Genomic DNA, 19,536 nt, shown 5'->3' on the forward strand with positions numbered 1-19,536 from the left:
AAACATTAGCGTCACCAGCCATAAAATATTTCATTTATTTACCTCTTAATTCAACAAATACTCTTAATCTCACACACCATGAGTAGTTCCAATAAATCACAATGAACACGTTCAACAGGAACAGAATATTATCAGACACGCATTTTTGTTGTTGTTTGTTTTGTAATAATACACAATTAGGATCCACTTGCCTGCACTTGATTTCACTCCATCCAGAATGACACTTGAAAACACAGAGGAAACAAACGAGGACTTCAGAACATAAAAAAAGAAGAAGGAGAAACTACGAATCTCGACAGAAATGTATTCATTCTGTTTAGACCACTACACAGAAGATATTCATGGTTTATAGAGCACCATCTGATCTGATGAGTGCCTGTTGTTTTCTCTGATTATTGATACCTATAGCAGCTCAAAAACCAACAATAACATATTGACTTCATTGTTTTTCCACATATTTCATTCCTCGGATACAAACACTGACACACTTACTGACATTTTCACTGAATCTTTGCATAAAGATCGACACATGGACAGAGTCTTTAATGCCCTCTTCTTCTGGTGTGGAGGTTGTGTCCTCTGTCCGCTGAATGAAACTCTTTTTTTTCTGGAATGAGCAAACTACTTTACACAACACCGATTAGGAATAACATTATGACCCCCTGACTAATAGTGTGTTGGTCCTGATTTTTGCTGCCAAAACGTCCCTGACCTATAAAGGGAGCCTTGAAGGTGAACTGTGGTATCTGGCACCAAAATGTAGGCCGTGGGGCTTCCACGACTTGGACTTGTTTGTCCATCACATCACACAAACGCTGGACTGGATTTAAATCTGCTGAATTCAGAGGCCAAGTCAACACCTCACAGGACATTACCTATAGCATCGCATTGTCTTTGCTTGCCTTCTTTCATTATGTTAAACTTTGCTAACTGTGGTACAAGTACTACTGCTGGTTAAAAAAAAAAAAACAGTTAGCATTAGCGATTGACAAAGTAAAGACCAAGCGAGTTCAGTTAATGTAGAGCCAATAAGTCAAAAGGGTAGTTAGAACACACTGACCTTTGCTTTGTTAAAAGGGAAGTACAGTGGAGGAAATTTCAATAAGCCTAAAGCAGAAGGGAATGAACTGAACACTGAAATATAAGATTGGGTTTCAAAGACAACAAAATCGACTTAAATGTGTTGTAGTTTCAAATGAGAAAATCAGTACATGTTCAAATGTTGGCATTGAGACATTTGAACCAGGCTACACCTAATCAACACACAGGGTTGTCGAATCTCCAATGACTGCAAATGCATAAAGGCAATTAGGGTATAACTGACTGATAAGCTATTTATTTTAATTTAGTGCCTGTGCTGCCCCATTTCTAAAACCACCCTGGGCAACTACCCATATAGATGACATCAAATCTAACTCCAGCTGAAAGCTGGAAACACCTCACCAGAATTTGGCCCACCTTGAGGACAAAATGTTAATTTGCTACAGAACATATCCCACCCACAAACAGGAGCAAAGGCAATGAGCTGATCAGTGTCTTTCACCTCACTTCTCAGTGGTCATAATGTTGTGCCTGATTGGCGAATAGAGTTCTTTATTGCACATTATCACGAAGGCAAAAATAAAAAGATAATACATTTCACACAAATTATTCTCTTTTTAATGTCCAGATGGTCAACCGTGTGTTTTGCGAGCTTTCCACTCTCAGTCATGGATGTCGTACTTGTAGGCCTCTATGAGCCCTTCAATGGAGTGGATGAAGCCTGATATGGCACATATGCCTCCAATAACAAAAATGGAGACATCAAAGAAGACGTGGTGCCACAGAAGGTTTCTCCACTGGAGCTTCAGGTGGAAGAGGCTCGGTAGGAGGAAGCACAGGCCTGCACCCGTCAGGCTTCCAGTTAGACCCATCAGCAGGGCAAAATGCGGAACAAAGACGGCCATGAGCAGGGTAAAGACCACCAGACCTACTCTTAAGCCAAGACCCCAGGTTTTTAGCTGCCCACCGGGGCCGTAGCAGTCAGGAAAGAGGGCTCTGCCGCCGTCCTGGAACAGTGACTTCTCCAGGACTTCTACAGCTGCAAAGAACGGCAGAGGGTAGGACAGGAGCGCCTTAGCGACAAGAAAGAGGTTCACCACAGCCCGGATGGTCGAGGGCAGGTTATCTGTGATGACCTCTTTGGTGGCATCCGCCCAGGTCAGGTAGGCCACCAGGGCGAAGAGGCCCTTGAGGACGCAGGCTGCGATGTGGGTCCAGTCCATCATGCAGTGGAACTCGCTGGGCTTCTGCATGTTCCCCTCCAGGGAGGGCAGGAAGATCTGGGAGGTGTAGCTGAACACAATGATGCCGATGGAAATGGGGAACTTCTTCACGTCGATGTAGAACTTGACCTTCTCCCACGCCCACTCGCGTGCCCTGGACAGACAATAGGCGATCACGAGGACGTTGATGACGAAGTGCGCCAGCGTGCACAGGAGGCTGAACTTGGAGACGGCCTTGAGGTTCTTCAGGAACGCGCAGGGCAGCAGCGCGGCCGTGGCCAGCACCGACCAGGCCTTCTGGGAAACTGGGAAGCCGGGGAAGCTGTTGTACATCAGGTTGCCAGCTGACCACCACGTACAGGATGCACGTCATGACCAGCTCGATGATCTGCGCCACGTTCACCACGTGGCCGCCGAGTGCGGGGAAGCGGGGCGCGCAGCAGGCGTTGGCGATGTCCACGTACGAGTCTCTGACGCGCACCTTGATGCCGTCCTCGTTGTCCTCGTACAGGCACGCGATGAGGATTTTGCCCGTGTAGCAACACACCACTGCCGCGAAGATAATGAGGAAGAGGCCGAGGTATCCGCCGTGGAGGATGGCGTACGGCAGGCCGAGGACGAACATGCCCTGCGGACAGAGAAGCGCAGCTCAGCGATAATAAGCGAGGCCCCGCATCGCGGTGACAGGCCGATCAGCCCGGGCAGGCGGCGGCGGGCTTACTCACTCAGCTCCCATGTTACATAATAACGATTAAAGACATTCATCGAATGGGCTTTATAATAATAATAATAATAATAATAATAATAATAATAATAATAATAATAATAATAATAATAATAATAATAAATGCAATCTGTTAATGAACAATGCTTTTCCACATCCCATTCGGTCAGCGCCACGTCGAATCGTTCAAATGTTATTATTATTTTTTATTTCTTTGACTGTGATTGTAATTTGATGAAGACGCCGATAAGCGCGGCTCGTGGCAATCGATGTCGGCCAGGCCCTGCCTGAAGCTCCGCTGATAAAAAGATTTGAATAAATAAACCGCGAGAGCCGCTCACCGCAGTGGGTTCACGCACAAAGCGCGAATGCAGCGTGAAATTGTTCTGCATTTAATTAGGACCAAAATCCACCCCCAGTTTTCTTTTTTTTTTCTCTCTCCCTGCTTCAGTCCTACAAAAACAACGTATTTCAAGTCTTACATTTCCGACTGTCTGAGAATGTTTCAAAAGTAAAAATGTCAAATCAAGGCGACTTCCTTTGTCCCGTGGCAGGCCTCATGCCGCTGCATGCAGAGACGATCCTAGTAGGTTTGGGGCCCTAATCAGATTTTGATGTGTGTGTGTGTGTGTTTTGCTTTATGCTTTATGAATCTAACATAACCACTATTAAGGAAAGCATATACCAGTCAGAAGTATATAACACTTTTATTCAACAAAAATATAACAGCACTGGATGTCTCAGTGAATTTGATTCTGTGCATTTCAATTTTTTGTTTATGTTTTGTTAATTGTAAATGATCTGAAATAAATACTCATCACTGTAAATTTGCTTACAAAAACTTAAAAAGGAGTGACAAAAATCATTCATGTAATTGCAGTCTTGCAATAAGAAGATGTAAAAAAAAGGAGAGATAATAAAATAAAAGACAACATAGCTTTAAAACCCATTACTGTACTGCTATTGAAGAGATTTTTTGTTGTTGCTGTAACTAAATATGTTATTTGAAAGTACAGAGTTGTGTGATCATTTATTATTTTTCAGTCATGTTATCTTAATTTAATATTTTGGAACGTCTTGTCTACCAATAGACACTGTAAAAAATACTCAATGGTAAGTTAATGTATGTACAGTTGTCTTTGATTTGTTTCGTTCACAGCATTTTATGTGAACTTTACATTTTAAATTGTTTTGCTTGAATTGAGTTGCAAGTTATAGAGGCCTACTCATAGGATAAAGTATGTCTGTATTTTTAATGTTTGTTCTTAATATCCCTTACCTTAATCCTGTTTTTTTTATTGTTAATACCATCCCAAAATGTTTAATAGAGAAATCCAAACATTATATTTCGCTGAAGTTGTAATTTTATATTTTCTTTTCTATAGGCAGCAGAAGACTAAACACCTAAATAATTTACTCAGAGAAACTGATGAGACCAACTAACATTTAACATTCTGAACGCCAGGATTACCTCTGCTTCACTCATAAAACGTTTTTAACTCTACACCTGACCTGTGGGATGAAGCCCCCTGCACTGTTGTAGTGGGAGCTGCCTGCCTCGCCTATTCCTCGGGCTGGCTGTGAGCACATGTAACCCCCTCCCCATCCTCCCCAACCCCCCGCCGACTCACACATGGGTGATAAAAGCACCTGAATGGCATTGGTGACGTTCCATCCAGCTTCCCATGACGTGATTTTGGGCTTGTCCTCCTCCAGGGAGCCGCCGCTCTTCAGGGTCGACTGCCTCGGACCGGTACCATCCCTCTGGTAGCGGGTGTCCCCCTCCACGTCCCCCTCTCCCTCCATGTCTCCTCCTTCCTCCTCTTCCCCCCGGAGGACGTCCATCTGCATCCCTTGCCTGTAGTCGTAGTCCAGGTCATCGCACTCTGCAAAGCCCAGACCCTCTTCGTCCGTGGCGGCCTGGAAGCCCAGCCGGGCGAACACCCCGCTGACCTTGGCCTGGGATTTGTTGGACACCGTGTGGGCCGCATTGGTCAGTTTGTTGCTGATCTTGTGTCGGATTAGATGAGCCATATTTTTTTTAAATTTTTTTTATTACTGCTTATCCAAGATCAATTTGTTCTTCACTTCAAGAAATCTGACAGATTACCCCCCTCCAAAAGAACATGGAGATTGATGTTTTCGCTCCTACATAAAAATCATGCCTGATGGCCTTTGAATGTCGTCGCAGCTGCTGTTCCCTCCAAATCGTTAGAAAAATCCTCATCCGCTTCTCTTTGCTTGTCCATCCATGTTACTCCATCAGAAATCACCTTCCCTCATAAAGGAAGAAAAGAAGAAGAAGAAGAAGAAGAAACCAACACGCGTCCCGGATGCTCGTTAATTGTAGCGCTATTTTTCCAAAGAGTCTTTTCAGTTTAGAATCCAGCGTCTGATGCTGGAATCAGAAAGATGCTGGATTCTCAGCATCAGCACCAGAGAGAGAAAGAGAGAAGGGGGGGGTTGGGGGGGCGAGGAGCGTGCACGTGTCCGCAAAGAGTGCCACAGCCCTCGCGCTCCCGACTCGCGCGGGTGGCAAAGAGAGAGAGAGACGTTTATTCCCTCGGCGAGAGTTTAACGACAGAGTGATCACGACCTAAATAAATAAATAAATAAATGAATAATATATTTATATATATGTTAAAAAAAGATCCGGCCTGTTGGAGGCAGAGCTTCTGAATTCCCTCTGAAATGATGCATGAATAATAAAAAACAACAACAACAAAAAAACCCCACCTGCTACCACAATGTGATCTGGCGGAATGGCAAAGACACCTGCCACCAAAAACCAGCAGGTGACTTCTTTCTAAAAATGTAATTCGGGGGAAAAAATTTAAAAAAGCTTAAAAATTATTTAAGACGATAGCCTATAAGACAAAAAGAAGGGAAAACCTCAACGTATCCATTTATTTATTTTTTATTTGTTACGAGTAAAAGCAACATTTTCTCTCTCTTCCTCCCCTCTGACCCGCGGAGCTGCAGTCTAACATGTGAAACCAATCTGAAATTTGTGAAACGAAGCGCGCACCACCCGACAGCCGACACACACGGGCCTCGGTATTATCAAGTAGGCTCGTATAGCGGGCCACATTTTTGTGCAGAAAAACAAACAAACAAACAAACAAACAAAAAAAACAACCCCAAAAACAATAGCTTAAAGGCATGGCGTTTTGGTCAGGAAGACTTGTTTTTACATTTGCAAATTGCGGAAGAAAGCAAAGCAGAAGCAGGATTGTTGATTCAAATGGGAACCATTTCCCATTTGAATGGGAATGAACCATTTATGTATTAGATTTTATGTTACCCATATATATATATTATATATATATTTGCGTTTAAAAGGCAAACGGATCAAAATTTTTTTTTAGAGCTTTGAGAATTTTTTTTAATCTAATTATTTTTTATTTTTCTGCCTTATGACTTTCCTGCCCCTGGTCAGTCCAGATGAGCTCTCTCTCTTCGGGCTGTGAGGGGAAGCAACTCGTTGCTGACATGATGAGCCTCCTGCAGCTGGCCAGATGCGGAGCTCCGGCAGCACCGCGGACAGCTCCACTCTCACATCCGACTCGTCTGTCTTTTAGCGCTCTTAAACCGCTAATTCAATAAGCATTCCGTGTCATTTGTGTAGGTTTTCGTGTTGTGGGCTATATTTTTCTGAATGTGCACACAGAAAACAAGTCAGAGAGGAGGAACGCGGTTTCTCCCCCACCTCAGCTCTAATCCTTGCAAGTAGGAAGCACCTCCGTCTTTGCCTCCCTAATCTGCTGTGACAGGGCTGAGCAAAAACTGTCATCCGGTCTTTGCAGTCGGCTTGCAGAAATGTACCCGACTGTGGAAGGGAGCCAAGGAAAAAACAAGGGGCTCGTCTTTCCGTTGCGAGTTGAATAAAATAAAAATCAAATCAAATAAAGATGCAGGACGTCTTTATAAACCAACTAAATTTCTGTTTCTGACTGAGCCTTTGTTTTAGGTCAAAATTGTTTTGGCACCAAGAGAACGGAGTAAAAAAAAAAAAAGGCTAGTCAGTGCGGCGGGAGAAACACTGCAAGACAAAAAAAAAAAAAAAAAACATGCAGCGTGGATGAGAGGTCTAAATTTAGCAAGAGGCCGGAGGACAGAGAAAGTTCCGCATATTTTCATGCTTGGCTTGGGCTGCTCTGCCAAGCTGCTGTTCGCGCTCGTGTTTGTTAGTTTGTGTGGGTCATCCGTGTGTTTGAGGATATGAGCGGATACGCGTGCGTGGGACGGCGGAGGATCCAGGGAGAGTCCTCGAGGCGTGTCCTCCTCCCCCGTCCCCCCGCGCATAACGCGCAGAGTCCCCGGGCCCACGCCGCACGGGACAGAGGAAATGTCACACACATGCAAACACGCAGAAAAAATAAATAAATAAATAAAAACGTGCAGATCAATCTTATTTATGAGCATGTAATGCGACAAGGGACTGGAACATATAAAATACAGACATTTGAACATAATATACAAAAAAATTAGCCTCACTGCTGAAAAACACTTCCTTACAAGAATTTCTGACAAAGGCCTTTGGGGTGACTGTGGCTACAAACAGGAGGATTAATTCACACTCCGCGTATGCAAAGAAGAAGGAGTCTTCAGTGGGTGTGCGTTAAGTGTTACCGTGTGTGCGCGCGTGTGTGTGTGTGTGTATGGGTGTGTGTGTGTGCAGAGGCTTACAGCCTCCACTGACAGCCGTGCAGCGCTGACTGAGAGCAATAATCTCTGATAGTTGCCATGGCCACTGTAATTGGACTGTGTGTGTGTGCACGTTCAGATTTAAGGGTGTGTGTGTGTGTGTGTGTGTGTGTGTGTGTGTGTGTGTGTGTGTGTGTGTGTGTGTGTGTGTGTGTGATGATGCGTGGAGGGAGGAGATTTTCACACTACAAGGTCTTTTTTGTGAAGAAGCTAGAATTAGCCATTTCAGTGAGTTTTGCTAATTTTTCACAATTACATTTTAAAATTTTAGTGATTGCCTCCCACACACACACACACCCAGGTGAGGGTGTGTGTGTGTGTGCAAGATGCAATGTTTGCCTTACTTTCTCACTGGATTCCATTGTTTTAAACTTTTACACATGTGCATGTGAATCAAAGCAGTTTCACAGATTACTTGGAACAGACGACATTTGATTCAAGTGGCCTGTAGTTATTCAGCGCTTTACTGTGATGCACAAAGAACCAATGTAAAATTGACTGAAAATTGTGCTTGAAACACACACGCAAAATATGCACAAATACTTCAACTCCTATAAGTCAGGGCTCATGACAAATCCCTCTGCTCCTGTGTGAGCTCTGGATGGGATTTTTCTTCTTCTTGGTTCTTAAAGACGTGACTTTCAGATACTGTCCTGCTGTGGACTTTTAATGGACCTGGCAGTTCTTGTCCTGCACATTTCCTCTTTTCTTGGACTTTACTTGCACTGTGTCAACGATATAAGACCTAAGCTAAGATGTAATTAACAAAAAAAAAAAAAAGTGAAAGAGCATCAAAAACCTTTTGTTCTTTAGAAGAACAAAAACCTGTTCTTCTACATGTGATAATACTTATATTCATTCAATGGAATTGCTTCTTCTTTTTTTTGCTGCCTTCCTTCAGTTTGAGTGTCTCTCCGTCAATACATTTTCCAATAAATCAGATACTGCACAATTCTTTTACTCAGTTTTCTGAAACCAAAATGCTCCATGTGAAAAAAACACTTGAGTGTTAAAGTAGGTTGTCTTTCTGCATCATGATGTTTGTTTTGAAGTCAAAACTGCTTCATTGATTTAAAATAACTGGCTCTAAAATATAAACATGGCTACCAAGAATGATGTTTCTCTCTGAAAAATGAAAATAAAAAGTCACAAGGCTTTTTTTACTTCTGCTTCCTCTTTTTGATTTAACTGCTGAAAGGGAAACCTTTCATGCTTGTGGAGTGCGTTGGCAGACTTTGTGTGACCTTTACACAAAGTTGCACAGGAATTTATTCAGTAACTCAGAGAGCTACCCTTTATTTTTGTTTATAAAAGCAGTTTATTTGTTACTGGCTCTAATTAGTTGTTAGTTCATTGTGACATTAAAAGCGTGATTGTAATAACTACCTGGTAATGCAAATTCACAGTGGATTATTATGACAGGCGCATATTTTTTAGATGGGATTAAACTCCCATCTACACGGGTGACTGAATACAAATGCATGCCACACTTTGCAGATTTTGACGTCATCATTCCTCCATTTCACAGATATGTGCTGCTTTGTTTAGGACCAAATCAAATCCTACTAAAATGCAAGAAAACCTTGTTCTAATGTGGAAATAATGTTTTTGCAAGGTAGCGTAAGTCTGAGTAAATTTCATAAGTACAGATTTCTCTTCTGTATTCATGATTCTATTACAAAAGAATCGAACGACATGCATGATGATCCCTGTCAGCTCTTCATCTCTGTAAGAGGACTCTTTCTATGTGGGAGAGAGGACAGAGAAAGGTGGAAGGGGGTGTTGGAATCAAAATGGTGTACCGTCAAAACCGTACAATTTGAATAAATACAAATGGTTTTACTGAATACTTTGAACTGGAGTAATGGGTAGAAGCTTCTGAGTCATTTCATCAGAACTGAGCCTGACATGATCCCCCCCCTCTCTCTCTCCTCTTCCTTGTCAGAGAGAACCAGCGGTCTGCTCATTCCTCCACAAAATGGAGGCTGCTTGGCATCATGCGTGGCAGTCCCCCAGTGCTTGTAGGCTGTTTGTTCCCTCGTGCCTCATCACCGCTGCCTGGATGACAAGCACAACAAGCAGAGAGCTGCGAGGGCTGTACGCAGACAGCAGCACCATGTCACGTCCTGCCGCCCCGGAGGAATCAGAGCCTCCATATGTGTGTGTGTGTGAGTTTAAATAGAAAGTAGACAGGGTGTTTTCTTTTTATTTTTTTTAGTTTATGTCTGCATGCATGTATGTGTGTGTCTGTGGGTGGGTGGATGGTAAGATTGCAGTTGTGAGTGTATGTGCATCCATGCACGTGTGTCTAAGAGGGTGAGGTGACCCAGATCTGCTTATTAGCATCAGGAGGAGAGGGACGCAGTCACTTAGAGCTTTGTGCCTGAGCAGTGAACTGTGCACGGGCTTCAGTGACACAACATCATGCCTCATACTGTAACCGCCCACAACACACAGGCACCCACCCACGCATAAACACACACACACACACACACACACACACCCACACACACACACACTCTCTTCTTACTTTTCATCTTGCCTCTCAATATCTGTGCTATCTAGGAAATAAATCCATCCAGAAAACAGAAACAAACATACATTTCTTGGCATCTTACTTTTATCACTTTCATCTAATAACACATTTCTAGATAATTCAATGGTTAAAAATTCAGAAAAGATTAGGGATGTGTGTAGTTATTGTTAAGTTTGTGATAAATGGAAGTGAAACAGTGTGTGAATGCACAACAGTTCTCTTCAGAAACATCTGAAGCTTCAGCCCTTTACAGCCGAGACCGACAGTAATTCACTATTTGAAAGTATTGGTAAAACATGTAATTACTACTACTTGCAATCTATAACCTAAATGCAAAGTCTGTTAGTCTGCACTATCTCACAACCACAAATCGCCCAAAGTCTTGTACATCTGTAACTTCAGTTTTTGGAGTCAAGATGACAATGGAAATGGAAAGTAAGGGAAAAAGAATGTGTAAGAAAAAAATCAGAGTTTTAAGAAAGAAATATCTAACTTGAATATGGGTGTCCATATGAACTGTAGAACTGTAGACTTCCTCACTGAAGCAGACCTCTCTAGTACCAAAAAATAATCAGTTTCTCTGAGTCAAATCTAATTCAAAAAGGTTTGGTGCGACCTCTGGTGGTCAAATTTAATCATTACTGTTCCAGGCCACATTATGAGTGAGAAAAAGTCAAAAGTGACCTATAACTCTGGAAACAAATGCATTTTACATTGCAGTGACATATTCTCATGATGGAAAAGAAATTCCAGCCTTCAGTTTAAGTACATTTACTTAAACTACTATCCTGTTGAAATACAATGTGCTGGCAGATTTCACCAGGTTCGTTTAGAATATATCTGGTATTTCAAAGAGCTTATGATGTTATGCATGATGACAGGGTTCCCGGGGCGGATTGGAAGAGAAGCAGGCCCACAGCATCACAGATCTTTCACCCTAACAAATATCCTTTTTTTTTTCATTCCAAATTCACCCAGTGATTTTGATTAAAAAACCTAAATAACACCAAACACGCACCTCCACTTACAACCACAATGAAATTGATCTAACTCCACATTTATGATGGTAGGACATAAAGATTGTTTTCTGGTGTGCCTCCCAAACAAAAGATTGGCCACATTATAGTTGCTATGGAGACATGGTGATCCAAGATGTCAGTCTCGCTGCATATCCCTATTGAATTTAATGAATTGAGGAGGGTTTTTTATCTACCTTACCCTCCTCTTCCTGAGGATAATATCATATAATAGTTTTGTGTCATATCACATTAATTTCCCAGACAATCTACGAATTATTGGAAAAGTAATTAGACTCTCCTAGAATTTCTGCTATAAAAAGCATAAATGAAAGGCAGATTAATTTAACATTACTCTCTTAGACTCCTCCCATGAAGTGATAAAAGATACATTTTTGAAATTTTGTCGACAGAATTAAACGTGAGTTTATTGTTTCAGGTAAAACATTTTTTATATATATATATAGAAAACATTTAAGCTAATTTAATACATGGAAGTCAAACATTTTGTACAGAGCCCGACTGGTGAGGTGGGAGAAAAAATACAAATAAAAATCGTGGCCACGACCTAACATAACTCGTGGGAACGACTTAATATTTCGTGGCCACGATTTTTATTATTATTATTTTTTCCCCCCCATGTCACCAGGCGGGCTGGAAGTAACTGGGAACTAATAGTTGGCAACATTTGGTTTTAACACGGGTGTATTTTGCTGTGACACATTTCAAACATGGCTTCTAAAGATCAACCGGTGTGTCAAATCTTCTCCTTCCAGGACTGTAAAATGTCCCCAGATCCAGTCTTTGACCTCCCGGCCCAGTGCGTGACCCCCACGGCGGCCCCGATAGTGATAGACAACGGCTCCTTTCAGACTCGGGCCGGCTGGGCGGCTCCGGCGGCGGAGTTTGACTCTCCGCGGCTGCTTTTCAGGTCGGTGGCGGCTCGCAGCAGGGGGGCCGCCCGCAGCGAAACCCAGATAGGGAACGACATCCCGAATCTGGAGCCGCTGCGGTGGCTGCTCAAGAGCCAGTTCGACCGCAACGTGGTGGTGAACTTCGAGATCCAGGAGCTCATCTTGGACTATGTTTTCACACACCTGGGGCTCAGCTCGGAGGTCAGGGAAACACAATGAAACTCAGTGAAAATGGACGAACTGATTAATTGGCTGTAATTCCAGGAAACATTTTGTGAATACTTGTCATTTCAGAATACCTGAAATTTTCAAATAATGTTTGCATTCAAACTCACACTGTAAAAACTTTAAAAAAAATTAAAACATGCCATTTAGATTTTATTAATACCTTTATTTCTTCTGCATAAATTGTAAGAATGAGTTTAGCTGAATTTGTTTCTGATTCTCTCACATCTAGGGCAGTGTGGAGCATCCCATCCTGATGACAGAGGCCCCCTGCAACCCACTGCACTGCCGGCAGATGATGTCAGAGCTGCTGTTCGAGTGCTACCGCGTCCCGTTTGTGTCTTATGGCGTGGACGGCTTGTACAGCTTCTACCACAACAACAATCAGAGGAACCTGCAGCGACCAAACACCGGCATCATTCTGTCCTCTGGCTACCACTGCTCTCACATCCTGCCTGTCGTCAACGGCAGGTGAGCCTCAACACACGCAGACATCATCCTGAGTACTTCCACCGTATTTTGACTGTATTATACTTACACTTAATGCAGCCTTCCCTGTTTCACCTGATGCGATTTTTGATTTCAGATTGGACGCTCTGAACTCTAAACGTGTGAACGTGGCTGGAAGTCAGGCGGCTTCCTACCTGCAGCGCCTCCTGCAGCTGAAATATCCAGGTCACCTCGCCGCCATCACACTGAGCCGCATGGAGGAACTGCTGCATGGGCACAGCTACTCTGCAGTGGATTATCACGAAGGTATAACACAGATTGACGTACCCACATCTTATTTTTATGTATTTATTTAATCCTTTTGTTTTGTCTGGTCCACAGAGCTGGAGAAGTGGCGCTGCCCGGAGTTTTATGAGCGGGAGGTTCACCGGATACAGCTTCCCTTCTCTGGGAAGGTGCCAGGAGGCTGCGTTAGTGCGGAGGAGCGGCAAGAGAGGCGAGCTCAGCAGCTCCGAAGACTTCAGGAGATCAACACTCGGCGGCGGGAAGAAAAGCTGCAGCAGGATCAAGAGAGGCTGGACCGATTTTTGGCCATACAAGTAATTGTTACTCTAAATATGTAAAAAAAAAAAAAAAAAAAAGTTTTCCAACTCTTTAAACATATTTTCAAACTACTTTTATTTATCACTAACAAAATCTGTGGCTCCACGTCTGTTTTATTGTTATTACTATGATTTAATAAAATCAGTGTAAACATACTTTGCTTACTCCATGGTTTCAGCACTGCAACAAGCAAAAGTCAAACAAACTGTGATAATAAAAGCAGCCATTGTTGAGTCACTGTGCAGCACAGCGATCATAGAGCACTGTGTGTGCAGGAGCTGCTGGAGGACGGCCTGTTGGATCAGTTCCACAAAAGCCTCATGGAGCTCAACATGGATTCAGCCGAGGAGCTGCAGTCGTACATCAACAAGCTGCAGCTTGCGGTGGAGCAGGGGAGGCTGAAGCTGCTGCAGAGCGACGGAGGGGAGGGGAAGATGGAGGTACGGCTTTTTCTGTTCAACTACTGATTTATCATTTTAAGTCTAGTTTGTACACAGTAAAAACACACCGAAAATTCAACTAATTTAGAAAATAAACATTTTATTGACACTGATAAAGCGTTAGTATAGCTTTCTCAATATATGTGTGATCTGTTGTGGCAAAGCAAAAAAAAAAACATATAAAGTTAACATGTGAAAAGCTAAGCCCTTTCTGTTTGGCTTAACATCAATGCAGTATATGGATAATCTGGTGACTATTTATTGGATCAACCAATTAATACTTGGATAGAAAAGGTGGTTAGTAAAACTTCAACCAGCTAAAGTCATGCCACTTGAGGAGTGTGGACTACAGGGGCGCCGCCAGGAATCTTGAGCCCCATGACAAAAAATTAGATTGGGCCCGCCCCCCCTGTGAAACTACTGTTACAGTTTCTTGAGTCTATGTGACCCATCAAAAGCATCACAATTTTAAAGGCCTGCAACTGCCTCGCTTTCTTTGGTTCAATGCTGATACTAGCACAATATTTACTGCTAATGAATTTTACATGCGACAGTCCACATACTGCATGTAAATAGGTTGCTTAAATTTTTTATTATTTAGTTTTATCTCATTGAAATGTCTCTTCCCACTTGCAGCAGTCACAGACAACGTGCAAAATATACATAAAACAATCCAGACTTCTCAAAAAAAAAAATGCTGTGTAGTTGCATTTTATTCAAGCTGCAGTATGTAACTTTAATAAAAATAGGTTTTCTCTATATTTGTGAAAGCTGTCACCATATCGTGACAGTTTGTTACGAGACAGATAATCTGTGAAAACAATCAATCTCCTCCACTTCCTCCCTGAACTACCGTTGCTAGCTAAAGTAATGCACCGTTTGACCAGAAACAACCAATCAGAACCAGGAGGAGGGTTTAGTGTTGTTAAGCAACTTCATTCACTCACTGCTAAATGTGTTAATGGATGAGAAACAACTTATTGTTACAGGAAAACTGTTTATCTGCCGTCACTGGTAGCTATGGTAACTAAACTGAGCATTCACAGTTTGAATCTGCATAGCTCTATGCTATGCTAGCTGCAGCATAGCACAACGCAAGGGGGAAGGAGGATGAGCAGCCAAATGAGATTGTGATTGACAGCGCTAAAACCCGCCTCCTGCCTCTGATTGGTTGTTTCTAAATAGCACTTGGAGAAGGCAGAGAAAATAATTTTTTCACAGATTATCTCTCATGCCATTATGTCATAACACAATGACAGTTCAAACAAATATGTAAAAAATAATATTTTTTATAAGAATTACATACTGCAGCTTTAATTTCACTTAGGAGAGGACGGGTCAGGAGGTGACAATATGTATCTGTAATTTAAATGCAAGCTAAAGTAAAACTGTTTGGACTGACTGCAGTCCAGACAGGAGGCTGTTTTTTTTTAAATCATTTTATAAAGATTGTTTGAATTTCCGTCAGCAGCAAATATATTGTTTTGTTGTGTAATTGTAAAAAGAGCAAAGACACAGAGAAATCCCTATAGATTCCCTGGAATGATGCTAACTAGGTTGTCATTGGATACAGTGTTGCTCACCTTTTTCACTGGGACGGAGGTAAGGAGTTTATGTTGGTATCGGGGATTAGAGCTGCTGCTGACTGAGTCACCTGTTGTCAAGTGTGGTAAAAGGTACAGGGACAAGTTAAATATATGAATATCTTGGTATTTATTTTCCTTAATTCATTAAATGCTAGTGAAATGGAGGCAAACAGTAGTCTGTAGCTAAGCTAACTATGCTAAATTTTTGATAATTTCACACAGTCTTCTCACCTCTCTTGGAGAAAAACTGTTACAAATAGACACTCTTGTCTTTTTCTCTCTCTAATCAATTTTTTTTTTTTTGAAAACTTGACTTTATTATTTTTCTAGGCAGCATAGTAACTACCACAGTCGTACTTGTGTCTTCTACTAACTGCTGCCTATATATATATAAATATATATATATATATATATATTTTTTTTTTTTTTTTTTTTGTGGGGGGCTCCCTGTGATCCAGGGACCTTAGAATTGTCATAACCTTTCCCCCCTATATGGCTCCCCTGTATGGATATATTTACAGACAAAGGTTTCTATTTTTTATAAATGCAAAATGCTTGTATTTTTGTACAGTTCTGACTTACTTACCTCTCTGAGGGTGTTGTTCTTTCAGCAAATTGCCATTTTTTTCAGTCCCTATTCTCCAATTAACGATTATTCGATTTGGAGATTAGTTGATGATTATTTCAGTAATCAATTAATTACAATCCTAGTATGTTTTCTCTTTGTTTGGATGTGATTTATTGAAAACTCAACCTTAACAAGATCAACAGAAAAAGTCGTCTGCTTCATAAGCTTTAAATTTTGCTTTGAACATCATAAAGGTTTATGCCTGGTGTTTCAGCTGCTCTCTAAACATGAGCTGGACACACGTCAAAGACAGACAGGAGTCACCAGAAACGGATGCAGTTCACTCTATGTTTCAATGTGAACATCCTTCTAATGGGTGGAAAACCCCTTAGATTTTAGGGAGAATCCAACTTTGTTAGCTTTGTAAGATAAACATGATACAGTTTTGAACATGTAGATGAAGCTGGGCCTTGATTTTTCTTCTTAAAGTTTTGAGTAACTTTACTTCCTTTCTTTAATAAATGAAATAGTAATGTAAAAACTGAATTATGTATTCACTCAGGTTATCTTTGTCTGATTAGTTTGATAAACTGAAACAGAGATGAAGCACTTTTTCTTTGCACTGTAGATAAATAATCGAACCATGTTTTTGTAAAATGAGCAAATTCCATATTTCCACTGCTTTGCGTTACAGTGAGTATGCAAATGCTTGGATAGGTAAAAGTCAGGAGCACTCTTAGTGATCAAGCTTCATCTGTAGTCTAAAAATGTAGATGATCCAGTCTTTTTTTTATTTTTATTTTGTTAAGACTCCTAATGAATGTGCAGGATTTGTTCCCGCCTGCTGCAGTGGATTATCTGCGGCTGACAAGACGCCTGAGGCTGTTCTCTCGCTCTCTGCCAGGTGTCGGAGTTAGAGCAGCCGGTGGATGAAGGAGACGGAGTGGCACTGATGGATTCAGACTTCCCCGAGGACCCGCTGTCAGAAAAATCCGCCGGCGTCGTTCAGGTAGTGGCACACCGACACTGTAGATTCTCTAATAAATACATGGGAGCCTCATTAACGCTGTGCTGACGGGCCGGAGAGTGTGGAGGAGTATCTGCAAGTAAACTTTTAGTCAAGTTTTCTGCTCATGCTCTGGACTTTGCTCCGGAAAAACAGACGTTGGGGCGAGACTTAAAAGAATGAGCTGTTTTCCAGCCCGCCTTCAACATGGCCGAGTACCACCAGCTGTTTGTGGGGACGGAGCGGCTGCGCTGTCCGGAAATCCTGTTCCAGCCTTCTCTGATCGGAGAAGACCAGATGGGACTGATGGAGACGCTGCAGTATGTCCTAGCAAGGTAAAAACACAATATTACAGATCCACTGCAGTAATAAAAAACCCCACTGCTTCGCATTGTAGTCGTTTGGCCAATAAGAACCGTTTCTTTTAAAACAATGCACAACAGGGTTTTATTTTATGGAAATGCATACAGTTTTATTGGAACTTCACATATAAATTTGTTTTACCACAAACAGATACACCCCGGAGCAGCAGGAGGCGCTGGTGAGCAATGTGTTTCTGACGGGAGGGAACATGCAGCACCCTGGCATGAAGGAGCGGGTGGAGAGGGAGCTGCTGGCACTGAGGCCATTCCAGTCTCATTTCAAGGTTAACATTTCAAAATGTCTTTTTAAAATAATGCACATCATGTTGTGACACATAATGCAGATTTTGACGAGCATAATTGTTTTGAATTGAAACCGGGTGAGAAAAAAAATCTACCGTATATATAATAATCTAATTTTACCTGCCTACACAGGTAACCATGGCAACCCGGCCATGCTTGGACGCGTGGTACGGAGCGCGGGACTGGGCGTTGGAGCATCCAGCCGCAGCAGGAGCAGAAGGCTGGATTAGCCGGCAGGACTACGAGGAGAAAGGAGGCGAATATCTGAGCGAACACTGCGCCTCTAACGTCTTCGTTCCCATGAAGCTCGCCAAACCGGTTCCTGTTCGTCCCGCCGAGCCCCCTGCGGCTCTTCAGACCCTGACAGGAGCCTCAGCCGCCTCGGCAACCTTTACAGTCGCCCCAGCTCCATCCTTATCCACAGATTCTGCTGACGTCAACATGGCTGCCTCCTGAAATGAGAAATATTCATTGAGTGCAGTTTGGACTGACGTGATGCATTTATTTTTTATTTTGGTTTGATTTGGTAATCCCAACCTTTGAGTCCTTTGCGGTTGGACTATTGCATTATATGACAAATGTTACTCAATATGTTTTGCAGCTGTAGTTTCAACCAAACATTGCTACATCTTTTTCCAGTGTTATAATTTTAGAGTTTTCCTCAAAGACGTCTCTCATTCAGACTTTCCTTTTTGGGTCTTTTGTAAATTTGTAATTAACGTCTGTAGAAATGCTGATCGAAACCTTTCATATTGAATGGTGATCACCTTTTAAGGTCTAGTTGACACACGTATTTCAATATTTTGTAAAAAAAAACAAACAAAAAAAACATGCGCTTTCTTTGTTTATTTGAATACAGATTTTTAAAGTAAAGTTGAGTCTGTTTCATCACTACATTTTTTTCTCTAATCTAACCTCTTTTCCTTAAGTTTTCCTTTTGTCCACTCATCATGTCTGTTTTGTGTTTAGTGTAAACAAATCCTTTCATCAGAAACCCATTACTTTATGTTGCAGTATATTCTTGTTTCCACTAGATGGCGAAACGAAACATACAATGTTATGTCTTTCCTTTTTGATATACGTAAACTATTGTATAACACTGACCTTTATGTTTGCATTATAGAGATCACTAAATGTCGCATTTCTACTTTTCCCTATAGTGTAAAACTTATTAAACTGTCTGATTTTAATGTCATGATGTGCACAAGCTACAGAGTTTAGACTGGTCTTCCTGGCCAGCGTGTGAGCAGTCCGGTAAGTGTGTGGATTTTATTGCTCCTTGGTGACCACGCAGTGCAGCAGGCCTGAGTAGTTTAATAGTATTATGTGGGAAGCCGTGTCAGGGATCAAGGTTCAAACCAGCGCTCGGCCTGCTCTGTTTCTCCTCAAGTAACAACATGGCAGCAGGCGGCGCACATGCATTCAGAAAGGCCCCGTTCCCACAGCAGCGGCTGATAGGAGCCACGGCGGGCCTGCGACTTCCACAGGATTGGCTGAAGATTAGCACAAGGGTTAAAATGGGAGAAAAAAAATATATAGGAAAATGTTGAAATCAAACTGTATAACTGCATCTCTAAAAAAAACAAAAAAAACCCACCCTGATAATGTGTAACAGGTCTCCACATTTTTATTTCTCCCTACTAAAGGATGATAACGTGCAAGATGTCCTGTCAAACAGCATATTTCCTGCTGGGGCCAATCAGCACCATCATTATGTGTTTCTGGACCATGTTTACCTCACGGCGCAGGGGGGAAATACCTCACTGACTGGGGGCTTGTGTTTCCAAACAAGCCTGCTGCCACCGCGTTGGCTGGTGTCCAATTAGGAGGAT

At 42.2% G+C, this 19,536-nt stretch overlaps 2 protein-coding genes across 2 annotated transcripts; one reads left to right on the top strand and one right to left on the bottom strand.

Annotated features, from left to right (window-relative positions):
- Positions 1-11: 11 nt before the first annotated feature.
- LOC116725222 (vesicular inhibitory amino acid transporter-like) lies at positions 12-5,466 on the bottom strand. Its single transcript, XM_032571136.1, is given in 3 exon segments — positions 12-2,606; positions 2,608-2,892; positions 4,639-5,466. Coding segments are annotated over 3 exon segments (1,572 nt in total). The 5' UTR covers positions 5,023-5,466; the 3' UTR covers positions 12-1,703.
- Positions 5,467-11,961: 6,495 nt separating this feature from the next.
- On the top strand, positions 11,962-18,896 carry actr5 (actin related protein 5). The gene is made up of 9 exons (XM_032575805.1): positions 11,962-12,362; positions 12,619-12,857; positions 12,973-13,142; positions 13,218-13,435; positions 13,715-13,879; positions 16,938-17,042; positions 17,235-17,374; positions 17,553-17,685; positions 17,837-18,896. The coding sequence occupies exons 1-9, from the start codon at positions 11,979-11,981 to the stop codon at positions 18,158-18,160; spliced, it is 1,878 nt and encodes a 625-aa protein (XP_032431696.1). The 5' UTR covers positions 11,962-11,978; the 3' UTR covers positions 18,161-18,896.
- Positions 18,897-19,536: the final 640 nt, after the last annotated feature.

The sequence above is a fragment of the Xiphophorus hellerii genome, chromosome 1 (genome assembly GCF_003331165.1).
Source record: "Xiphophorus hellerii strain 12219 chromosome 1, Xiphophorus_hellerii-4.1, whole genome shotgun sequence".
Taxonomy (NCBI): domain Eukaryota; kingdom Metazoa; phylum Chordata; class Actinopteri; order Cyprinodontiformes; family Poeciliidae; genus Xiphophorus; species Xiphophorus hellerii.

Excerpts from the sequence above, each read along its gene's own strand:
- actr5 (XM_032575805.1), top strand. The coding sequence starts at position 11,979 with ATGGCTTCTAAAGATCAACCGGTGTGTCAAATCTTCTCCTTCCAGGAC. Across the intron at positions 12,858-12,972 it reads CTGCCTGTCGTCAACGGCAG|ATTGGACGCTCTGAACTCTA; the intron begins GTGAGCCTCAAC and ends TTTTGATTTCAG. Across the intron at positions 13,143-13,217 it reads TGCAGTGGATTATCACGAAG|AGCTGGAGAAGTGGCGCTGC; the intron begins GTATAACACAGA and ends TCTGGTCCACAG.